This window comes from Calypte anna, chromosome 8, assembly GCF_003957555.1.
Source record: "Calypte anna isolate BGI_N300 chromosome 8, bCalAnn1_v1.p, whole genome shotgun sequence".
NCBI lineage: Eukaryota > Metazoa > Chordata > Aves > Apodiformes > Trochilidae > Calypte > Calypte anna.
This window is the reverse complement of record NC_044254.1, coordinates 11,040,563-11,052,820: the sequence shown is the minus strand read 5'-3', so window position 1 is coordinate 11,052,820 and position 12,258 is coordinate 11,040,563. Positions and strand designations below refer to the sequence as shown.

General features: G+C 35.9%; 1 protein-coding gene across 4 annotated transcripts in view; it reads right to left on the bottom strand.

Moving 5' to 3' along the window:
- Window positions 1–12,258, bottom strand: part of COL11A1 (collagen type XI alpha 1 chain) — a 136,801-nt gene that overhangs the window by 37,464 nt on the left and 87,079 nt on the right. For all 4 annotated transcript variants that reach the window (XM_030455015.1, XM_030455017.1, XM_030455014.1 and 1 more), the window contains 8 exons: window positions 12,112–12,165; window positions 11,171–11,224; window positions 8,194–8,247; window positions 7,202–7,309; window positions 6,694–6,783; window positions 6,347–6,400; window positions 970–1,077; window positions 391–498 (listed from right to left, as the gene is read on the bottom strand). In XM_030455015.1, coding sequence (XP_030310875.1) covers window positions 391–498; window positions 970–1,077; window positions 6,347–6,400; window positions 6,694–6,783; window positions 7,202–7,309; window positions 8,194–8,247; window positions 11,171–11,224; window positions 12,112–12,165 — 630 coding nt within the window. The remainder of the gene's footprint in view (window positions 1–390; window positions 499–969; window positions 1,078–6,346; window positions 6,401–6,693; window positions 6,784–7,201; window positions 7,310–8,193; window positions 8,248–11,170; window positions 11,225–12,111; window positions 12,166–12,258) is intronic.

Here is a 12,258-nt window from a genome sequence, read left to right as displayed (position 1 = left end):
AAATCACTGGACTGACATTTCATCTTATTCATTCAGAAAACCAAGTTTCTAAAATAGGCACAAAACCAATTATGATATCATTTGTCCTGATTTTGCTATGCTTTCATCCTTGTTTCTTTGGCAGGATAAGTGTTAGTCTAATAACATTCTAGTAACAGTCTAGTAATATCTAGAATGTTCTTGAGCATAAATCCCAATGTCCGATGGCATCTGTCTCTCAGGCATTTGATTATAGGAGGGTTTTTCAGGTTTTTTCAGTGGTGGATGGAGTCTGGGGGAGGGAGGGCTAGGAGTTGCTTTGTCACCGTATTTTTTATGAGGAAAGCTACCACCACAGACAGACTGACAGACCTTCTCATGGATGCACTAATACCAATTCTACTGATTCACCTTGTCACCATCTTCTCCGGGAGAACCACTAGGACCAGCGGGACCAGGAAGTCCTACAGGACCCTGTACTCCATCACGTCCAGCTGGACCCTGAGGACCTTTTTCACCCTGTTTGAAGGAAATGAAGTGATCTGTGCTATCACAGGAGACTGTGATAACAGTGAAATGAAGATTTCAGAACAGAGAGTTATACTACCAACAAAAAGGTTTTTTTTTTTAAAAAAATCAAACTACAGAGGTAAGAGAATGTATCACAAAATTATGCTAAGTAGTAGTGGAAGCCAACAACAAATATGCTTGTATTCTAATGAACAAATATGCTTGTATTCTAATGTACAGTGGCTAGGGACTTGAGAAACTTTTTTGTTATATTCACTCCCTCCTATGATATTGTCACAGGTTTAACCCTTCTTGGGTGTTAGAGGGTATGATAAGAAAAGTTGTACTATTTACTTGTAAATACAAAATGAGTTGGTCAGGTATTCTGAAGATATATTTAATAGGTGAATAACAGTAGGGAAAAGCAACATTCTAAATAAAATTCTTTGCTGTGATAATTTTATGTGACTGATTACTCACAGGAGCACCTTTCTCCCCTGCAGGGCCTGGAGGACCCTGAGGTCCAGGACGACCTGGCAGACCTATTGGGCCAGCAGTGCCTGCTGCTCCACGTTCCCCTGGTGAACCCTGGAAAAAAATTTAAAAATTAAAGTAATTCTGATATTGCCCTGATAACTGTTAGTTGTTTTCATGACCCAGGTAAACAGAGAAGATACCTGTTATCCAGAGAGATTCCAGCTGGTAAAAGGGTATGAATTCAGCATGTGTACAAGTAAAGAAAAAGGCTGAAAGAATTAATCTGCAGGGCACTTTCAATAGTTTGTATTCAATAGTAACTTAAACTTTTTTTTATACATACCCCTTCCTGTACTTGTTCATTATAATTGGAGTTTGCTTCAGACTATTTTTCCTCTTTTTTTTTTTTTTCCAAAATACATTAATATACCACTTTGATGAAAGAATATCCAAATATTAAAATATAGAACTAAACCACACCACAACCCAAATTTTTGGTTAAGTTTTGTGCTGTACATTCTGTATATCAATTCACCTGTAAAAAACTGGGCAAAAAATATTTACCCAGCTTTTCATCTTGATGCCTATATGATAGTTTGTAACACTTTAAAGTAACTGATAATTTCACTTTTCCAACTGATATATTGAAAGTGGAAGGTTACATCATGGAATGGATAAGTAATAGGTAGTGTAGCCTAACGCTCTGAATTGCCAGGGTTTTTTTGCATGTTTAAGCAAGACCAATTTTGCTGGCTTGTGGACCACTGTAATTTTAAGATTCTCATCTACGAGGGCCCATTTTTTGCTGTTGTTCATGGAGTACTTTTCCTGGACTGACCCCATCAATATAACTGGTCCTAGTTCCATAATGTGCTTTTCCATCAGATAACTGTGGATGAAGAGAGTGCTAAGTGGTTGCTCCAAATACTTTTTGCAAATTATGTCAAGAAGATCTAATTTTGCATGATTATTCAAATAAAGTACAAATACCAAAGTGCAGGAGTAATTTTATCCTTCCAAGTTTGGTTTTTTTTGGTTTTTTTATGTCTGGATGGGTGCCTATTTTTCAGACCTATTTCTGTTATTTTGCTTCCTAAGACTTCAAAGAACTAAAAGTCAACAAGAAAAAATCACCACCCTGCAGCCATGCTATCATGGTCTCTGATCTTGTCAGATCTCATAAGCTAAATAATTTTAGGTCATCTCATCAGTGGGATGCAATAATAGAGAGGCAAAAAACCCCCAAACAACTCATAGATCTTTCCTGTATCAGACAGCAGACACCAACAGTGGCCATAATTTTTATTCAAATGGGTGTGTGTGTCAAAACTTTTCTACAGAGCAGAAGTCTCATGCTTTGTCTTGTATTTCTCTTATACAGACTATAAGCAATAGTAACCTTGTTTTTATCTTCTTTCTGTGAAGAGATATGCAATTATAGATGTCATATATATTACATAGTACTAGTGATACTTTTTACTGATAATTAACAAAATGCTCAACAAGTGAAGATCCTCATGACTGAAAAATGATATCAGATAGAGGAAAATTGTTCCAGATAGTTCAGAACTGATAACTGGGTAGTCTACAGCTGGCTTATTATGAGTCCTATTTGAGCATCCTGTTCCTAAATGGTCTAATGAAAAATGACTGATTGACATTCCTAAGAGCTTTCTCTCTTCAGCATTCCACAGAGTAGTATGAGAAGGGAAGAAAACAAATAGAAGACAAAAATAGCAGATAAGAGAGAACTCTTTATAAAAAACAAACAACCCCACAAAGAAACTCCACAAAATGAACAACACAAAAGAAAAACCCAACAACTCAGCAAAAATCCCCAAACAAACAAACAAAAAGACATCAAACCACCAGGGAAAAACCTTACCCTGCAGTGAATTTATGCATCTCTTTCTTTTGTCCAAATCCCTCTAAGCACAGTAAATGGCATGCACAATATTTGGAACAGTCATTTGTTTGGTATATTTGCATATATATGCACCATCCAAATAAAGCTTATAATTGACTATATATGCTAGTTAGAAGCAATTGGTATTGGCAGAGAATCAGAGGAAAATAATATAGTGGCATGAATTCTCTTCCTTTTACAAATGGTAAATGAAGACTTCATTATAATTCCACTTCTGCACATACCCTGTGTTGCCTAAAAATAGATGGGAAAATATTTTAGGACTGTTTGATACGCATGGTCTGCTATGAGCGACTGTGAAAAAAAGCAAATTGTGGTTTAATTGCAGTCCTTGGAAATGCATAGAAAACCTGTATTAAGGACATCTTCTTTCATTGAAAACCACTTTCAGGTTAACAAGTTCGTAATTGAAGATGAAATAGAAAAAAGTCCCACTGAGCACATCTGGAATACTCTCAAGTGAGCTTGGTGCTACTTGTGCCTCAGCTGGCCTGCTTGCACTACAGTGAAGTTAAAGTATATTTAAAAAAAGAAAACGTTTACCCTTCAAACTCTGTTTCCACTCTGTCCACAATTCCATCTATCAGCACATCTCATTCTCAAACAATAAAAATAAAACAATATGTTAAAAATTCTTAGCTTCCTAAGTGATTCTTTCTATGTCTATCTTAGCAGGAAGTGTGGGCCCAATATGTATTATATATCTACTACTACTACTAATATATACATATATATGTGCGTGAGTGTGGCCCCTGTTTATATTATAAACAGAAGAAACAATTGGTACTGTGCTCCTAACACCGATACTCCGTGTATTTCTGGACTACACTTCCTGATAACTCTTCCCATTAGCTGAATCATATTAGAAGTACTCCTGGAATTTCTCTTGTAATTTAGCTTCACCTGAAAGGAATACTGTTCATGAACACCAGGAGGACTCCATGATTTGAAACAAAGGATGGTAAATAGGGATGACTGGGACTTTCACCTAAAAAAGGCTCTGATGTCTTTGATCTGATGTATATACATCCTCAAAGAATTAGAAAAACATAGAATCACAGAATCATCCACTTGGAAAGAACTGTAAGACTATCCAGTCGAACATGCGTCATCTGAATTTAAATTCAAACACGTATATTTCAGAATACGGCCAACTACAAGTTTTCACCTCAAAGCCTTACATGATGTGTATTTGGAAGAAACTACAATAGTAATGGCACAGTTACTGTATGGGAATCCTGTCTGGGAAAGTGGGGTGTGTTAAATGTCAGGTATGCTTCTACTCTCTGCTTTCTGAATGCTCAGAAGAATTGTGGTTCATTGCACCTGAACTAACTGTCTGCTTGAGGGGGTTGGTCCAGCCTTAGGGCCTCCTTTCACAAAAATGAAAATATGACATTTAGATTGAAGAGACTGTTCTGGTCTATGCTTTTTTGATTTGATTCATCTTTTATTCTAACTGTTCAGGTTCTTAAGATGGTATATTGTAAATCACAAATGCAAATTCTTGATTTAAAGAACAGAAGCTTATAGCCATGAAGAATTTAATAATTAAATTTACAAATTCAAGTATAAAGTATTAAGAAATCAGGAACTAAAACTTTAAAGTGTGCTACATCAGATCTTTTCCAACAATGTAGAAATAATCCAAAAGAAAGAACCTTACATTATGCTGGTATTTTTTCTCCCTGATTAATGCATTCTAATCTCAATATGGATTGCAAGGACAAAAGAGAGATTGTTGAAATGTAAAGAATTTCAGCTCCTCCATTACTTTTCATTCTGACAGGAATGACTATGTTGTTGGCTATGGGTTTTCTTCTTCAATTACAATGAATGAAAGAACTAAGTTGACAAGATGACTGTCAAAATCTCTACAATTCACATTTTGGAATAACTGTACCATGTTCTACCCCCTGTACTTAGCACTGGTGAGGCCACACTTTGAGTACTGTGTTCAGTTTGGGGCTCCTCACTAAAAGAAGGACACTGAGTTACTGGAGCATGTCCAGGTAAGACCAACAAAGTTGATGAAGGGTTTGGCACATTATCTTATTTCTCTCTACAGCTACCTGAGAGGAGTTTGCAGTGACGTAGAGGTTGGTCTCTTCTCCCATCTATCTGGTGATTGGATGAGAGAAAATGGACTCAAGCTGCTCCAGGGCAGATTCAGATTGGATATCAGGAAAAATTTATTTAGAGAAGGAGTGGTCAGGCATTGGAATAGGCTGACCAGGGTAGTGGTGGAGTCACCATGGTGTTGGATTAATGGTTGGACTTCATGATCTTCGAGGTCTTTTCAAACCTTAGTAATTCTATGATTCTATGTTTTAAATACCAGTGCATCCTTGTAGAACTACTTTGCATAAGAAATGAAAACAAAACAAGTAAGTGTTAGCATATACTACTTCATATCCACCTTTCAGTGGATAACTACCAGAAACTGAAGTTAAAGAGGCAAAGGTATAAATAGTAGAAGTCTAAACATGAAACAAAACACTACATTTAAACAATTTTTGAGGGCAGGACCATATAGAAAAAGTCTAATAAAGCTACTCAAGGGGGAATAATTCACTCTTTTTGAAGAATGAATACTTATCGCTGCTTTTAAATTTGGAGAAGAAATAGTACTGCAAAATCTCAATAAATTCTGAGAGGACTATCTTCAAAGCTTTTTCTTATTTAAGATAGCAAATAAATAAAAGATTTTAAAGCAGTGGTGGAAAGAAATAGGCGAAATGATATTTACCAATTATACAGAAATTACTGAAGCTGAGTAGAAAAATGTATCAGCTTTATGCTGTACGTATATAACATTCTGCTATCCCAATCTAAACAGAAAGTCTGTTTCACAATGATTTAAAGTGAATCAAAACTTACACATAGGCTGGAATATGCAGCAGTAAAGTCACAGAAGTAGTGATGTCACATATTTAAGGCTATGCAGAACACCAGCACTGTTTTGTCTATGATAGCAATTGTTGAATAATCTACCTGTTGTTACCTCAGCCCCAGAGCCTTTTCATTGCATTTTTTTCTCCCCCTGCCCAGCTGAGGACAGGAAATGATTGAGCAGCTTGATGGGCATCTGGCACCCAGCTAAGGTCAATCCACCACAACAGTGTGAGTCTACTATCCACTACCAAGATTTTCCACTATGGACAACCTATTTCATCTCAAGAATAACTTTTTAAAGTGGCAACTATTATGCAACAAGGTAATCTCATACCTACTGATAGCAGGAGGCTTCAGATATTCAGAGCCTTCACATTCTTTGAATGTTAATTAGTATTCATGATTAGTAGATAATTATTAATTGCTCTGAATGACATCTGTGTAGTGTTTTATGGACTGCATTGATGAAAACATCACATGCGTGTAAAGCATGTAAAGAAAAAAAAAGTTACTATGTAATACTGTTTATATTTCCATAAAATTAGTATGTTTACTTACAATTGGGCCAGGTGGGCCTTGCGGGCCTTCCCCTCCTTTCAGACCAGATGGACCCTAACAAATGAAAAAAAGAAAAGGAAAAAAAAGCTTATTGCTTACTCTGGAAAGTTCAAGAGCTATTTTTGCAACATGTGTAATAGGAAAAATGCAAAAATCCCGAGACAAAAAACAGAAGAAATTAATTTTTGCTTATATAGCCTATAACATTGAAAAATGTTTGATGCTTGATTGCTGTTTTATTGCATTTATTTTTAAGCACAGTAGGAGATCCAAAAAAAATAAGAGTTGACCCATTGTTTCTTGTATTTAGAAACATCATGTCAATTGTCCAAGCGTTTATATCATACCTGAGCACCTGGAAGGCCTCTCTCTCCAGGGAAGCCACGCAGACCTGCTGGCCCATCTTTGCCAGGAATGCCTTGAGGGCCTGGGTCACCCTTGGAAATACATCACATTTTGAAAAAGTTTAAAAGGTTAGTCATTAAACAAGTGATGAAAATGAAATACCAGATCCTAGTTAATAATGACAAAAAAAGATTATGACCCCACCTAGTCCTCTACCCACTTAATCTCTTAAGATTTTCAGTGTTAGTCTATTGATATGGTTAAATTTATAACAAGCTTTCACAAAATTCAGTGTTAGAGAATATAAATAGTGAAAAATTGTCACAAGAGAATTCTCATCATTTCAATGCAAGCAGAGAGAGCTCTAAAACTGGTCTTCTGGTCTTCAAAATCCTTCTTGGTGAAATGTGCTAATCATGATTTTATATTGTATGTTCTGATTCTGATGATTTGTAATGTGAGACTGTCAGCAATTTATCTATCAGTTTCTTCCCCACAGTCACACCATACCTTAGCACCTTCTTTTCCTGCAGCACCTGGGAGGCCCTGTTCACCTGGTGGACCAGGAGGACCTGGGTGACCTCTTTCACCAACTGGACCAGTCTCACCAGTAGGACCCTAAGCACAAAAGAAAAACTTCAGTCACCCCAAGGTAATCTCTTGAGTTAGGGTGGGTGAGGAGAAGCAGATTCTTAGTATCTGTTACGAGTACCTGTTGCAAAATAATAATGCCACTGATCAGCCTACATTCCTCACCTTCTCTCCAGGCAATGCTGGCTTACAAAATATCTTTGTTCTATAAAATAAATCTTGCATTTTATTCTGTCTGCAGATGTCTCTGTACACCTTCCAAAGAGTGAAATCCTGACTTTGCTTTAAAACACAGCACATATATGGGAGGAGTTTACAAAAAAGGGACAAAAGGAAGGAAATCCATGTACTATGTTTGTCCTGAAACACCATCTGTAATGTTGTTTTTTTCTGAATAATATGAAGGGCAGGAGAGTTGAACGATATCTCTTCAGGTTCACTAGAAGAAAATTTTCTCTTAGGAAATTACCTAAGAAAGCCCATGCAATCCAAATGCTTGATTTTGCTACAGACAAGTAAGATTAGTTTAAATTGAATTTTGACAGTGAATCTCTCCAAAATCTAAGTGACTAAAATTCAGCCCCTGACAAGAAAATCCCATGTTGTATTGTTCTTTCTAAGCCATTTCATAGTAGAGAACTCTGCCTTTTTCTGTAAACCACCAGCTTCATAATCATGTTAAGAAAACACATCTAAAAGGAAGCTAAAAGGTAACCCAAACTTCTGCATAATTTGTGTAATCCCTAATGATTATTGAGTAGACTTTTGTAAAATTGTTTTGCATAAGTTGTTACAAAAGTTAATATAGTCATCAATACAGTCCATTCAATACAACAAAAGCAACTTCTTTAGCCATAATGCAATCTTTAAACTTTGCTACTATGACATTACTATGAAAGTTAACTATATACCTGAGGGCCAACAACACCACCAGGACCTGGAGGACCAGTTTTTCCTTGAAAACCCTGTGGAATGATTACAGAATACTGTTACCCAGAAGAAAATGTAGTAGAGCAAAATTGATACCTGTGCTGGAGAGATGAAAGAGAAATTCCTATTCACACATTCCTTCTCTTCATGAAATAAAAATGAGAAATTATTATTTCCTATGTATACTTAGAAGTGAAATACTGATTAATCTTCCTCCTCCATATCAGCTCTTTGAGGTGGTACAGCACCAAAATTCCAGTCCATTTTACAAATCTGGATGGGTGAACTTTATTAGATAGGTCTGAATGCATAAGTGATGCAGCTATAAGCAGCTGAAAATACATTTATACATATATATTATGAATCGATAAGCCAGACTAATGCTAATTAGAGAAAAACACAGATGGTGGATTAATTTGGAGGGGCTTTAATATACGGGAGGTTAGACAGGAAGGAAATGAAAAGAAATAGACATCTAGGGAAGATTAATGTTTTACAGAGATGATAAAAAGGCAGGATGAGTGCCACAAAAAGTATAAAGTTAATGAGAAATTGATTTGATGAGGGGAAAAAAAAAAAAGCATAGAAAGAAAGGAAATGGCTTTGGGACAGTTTTCAGAACACTGTCAAATTACAGGATTTTAAATCTCTAATCAGTGGCTCCAGACTTCTTCCCCAAATTAGTCACTAAATTGAATGACAACCTCAGTTTTTAGTAGTACTATATTATGTGCCTTTGCAACATGCTAAATTATTTCTTTCAAATATTGGAAGTATGTTGTTCCATGAAGTAAGGATAGTGCATTCACTCCTGTATCACATCTAGGGTTCCATATAGCATCCCCTGCTTAACAGCATATATCTGCCTCCTATTCTGCTCATCTGTGTATCACCACAGGTGTCATCATTAGGCCCATATTTCTTAGAAATGTTGGGCCCTTCTTAGCATTCCTCTGGGCACAGTCTCACTGACAGTTGCCCTATTCCACCAGATCCAGTTCATGTTTTTTTTACCTTCCTCAATCTCTTCTTGCTGCCAGCCAGACGTTACTATGATTCAGTCTGGCACATAACTGGCACTCTCTCTCAGACCTCTGAAATGATCCAGAATGAAAACAAATACAAAAGCACCCCTTTTCTCTAATCACTGAAAATCAGAACTGCTACAGATGTGTCCCTTCCTTTACTCAGTTAAAGCTTCTTCTGAAGCCTATTGTAAGAAAAGACAAAAGAATGTTGAATATTACCCATTTCCTGAAAGTAAAAAAAAAAAATCTGATATGCCCAGGTTTGCAGAATGCATTGATACTTTGCAGTATATTCAATGATTCTTGATGTTAATGATGGTTTTACTATTCTGCTTTTGCTCTTATGTCACCAGCTTATATATTCCTACAGATTCAAAGTTGTAAAAAAAAAGTAATAAGAAATGAGATTTCAGAAGCAGATGTTCAAGATGACCTCAGCACCCCATGAGTTCATCTAAAGTATTTAGAATTTTTAAAATTTACACTATTATCTCATGCCTCTGTTTCTAAGTGCCTGATTAATCTCCATTTTATGACACTTTCCTCTCATAATGTCACTGGGCACCACTGAAAAGAGCCAGGTTCCATATTTTTCAGACCGTCCCTTCAGGTATTTATATCCTTTAGTAAGATTTGACTTGGACCTTCTCTCCTTTAGGCTAAACAGTCCCAAGTCTATCAAGTTTTACTCATAGGGAAGATGCACCAGTCCCTCAATCATCTTACAGGCCCTTTGCTGGCCTCTTTCCAGTAGCTCACTCTCTCTCTTGCATTAAGGGGATCAGAACTGGACACAATATTACTGGACTCAGCAGAGCTGCAAAAAAGGAAAAAATCGCCCTACTGCAGATCAGAATACTATTATCATTCTTTGCTTGAGTGGCACATTACTGTCTCACATTCAAGTAAATAAGAATAAAGAGAAAAAAAAAAAACCTGTGATTTTTCTTATAAGTCTAAAAAACAATTTTGAGCTTCCCACATTCTAAAAAATTATTCAAATTCACTCTTAAGTTACACAAGACTGGTTTTTGCATAATTAAAAAGAAAAAAACCTAAGAAGTAGTCAATAATTTTTCTCTCACACACAACAAACTCACTATAATTGCAAAGCATTACAATGCTACAGTACCAGCAGAAGGAAATACAGTTTTCCAGAACTATTGTTACTCTACATACTGTGCTCTCCCTTCCAGCAGTGTGATTCAGCAGCCACTGATAGATTTCCAGTGAAGTTGGAACCCAAAACACATTCTACATGAGAAAATTTACCTCTAATTTATGCCTTCCACTACTTTTGAAAAATCTGAGTAAGAATTTTATTTTATTTTAGGGGGTATGAGTCAGGTTCTTTTCACCACAGAAATAGATTTTTGTTTAAAATAAATCCATTAAAATTGCTACATAATTTTTTAAATGTTGCTTCCAAAATTTACTCACTGTGATTCTTAAGGGGATTACATAGGATATAGTTTCAAAATTAAGATATTTTTCACAGGCTGAACCATCTGGATCCTACTTTTTAAAGGTGTCAGCTTCTGAGTTTCCCAGCTGCTTCCCATTAATAAGACTTTTTATTATGTTATTATTTATGTAGCAAGGCATTCAGTGATAAAAGAACCATAATGTAATTTCCTGAAAAATCTTTAGTAAAACTGAGACTGGAGTATTCTTTTACTTCTATTTACTTCTATTGACATTTTAAGCTGATTGTGATCTTACTAACCAGTCATAGCAAAGAATAACCTCACTCTTGTAGCATGGAAACAACATAAAGGTTTCTCATGCCTAACCTACTAATCATAAGAAAACTATATAACCACTTAGCCTCTTCCCCATTTTTCTATTGCCTCTGTTTCTTTATTTTTGCTCACACAATCTTGGCCTTGGAAGGTTTATAGCACTAACATAGTAGATTACATTTACTTACAGTCTCACCCCTCTGTCCTGGGTGCCCAGGCAAGCCGTCTTTTCCAGGTGGCCCCTGAAATTGTAAAATACATAAATCGAAACATTTCTTAGCCACCCTTAATTCTGAAAACAAACAAACAACAACAACAAAGAAAATCACACCAAAAACCTATGCAATTATCTGTAAGAATCTCTGATCTCCTTATTTTTTTCTAAATTATTCTTCAGTACAGCTTAACTGCTCTTGAATCAGCCAGCTATGATTTTAATAATAAATTTTCTTGAATCATTTCTGATGTGTGCTAGCAATTGCTTGAAGTGTGACTGTTAGGTTGTCAAATGCATGTATGTTCAAAACGGATTTCTATAAATACAGAAAGCATGAAAAGTCCCTATGCTTCCCTTCAATGTTTCTTTGCTCAATGATTCAGGTAGCTAAGAATTACAGTAATATCAGCTGAAATTTCAAATTTTGGCAATAGAAACAAAAATAACCAATGCATGGGTCAAAAAATCACAGGTGGTTTGATGCTTTTGTACTTAGTCCATGTGAGCAGAAATACACTTGACTAACAGTATAATTAATTCAGGCTGCAGCTCAAATGTGCTGTTCCTTCTATAAATTTCTACTGCTAATGAATGTCTCTTTCCTCTTTATTTTCCTAAATAATCAATTGTTAGAAGACAATATACACACATTTTGTGTAAATTCAGTATGGATATGGACACTGGCATCAACATACTGGTTTGCAATTTAGTATATTATGCTGAATCTCATACAAGCTACGCCAATAATCATTTTGAACATATGCGAGTTCTTGTCTTAGCTTTGAAGTTCAATAAGCACATTTGTAATCTATACATAAACAATCCCTTAAATAGATCTTCAAATACTGAGTTCAGAAACATAATATGAAAAATAATATTCCTGATGTTGCACATAATTATAAAGATACTTACTGGAGGTCCCTTTGGTCCAGTGAATCCAACAGGTCCCTGGGGCCCTTGTGGTCCCTAGCACAAAGGCATCCAAACATGTGAAGTTTTACTCTAGCTGTCATGACACTGGATTGAAAAGTTTGCTTCAAATATAAAATATATGAACTT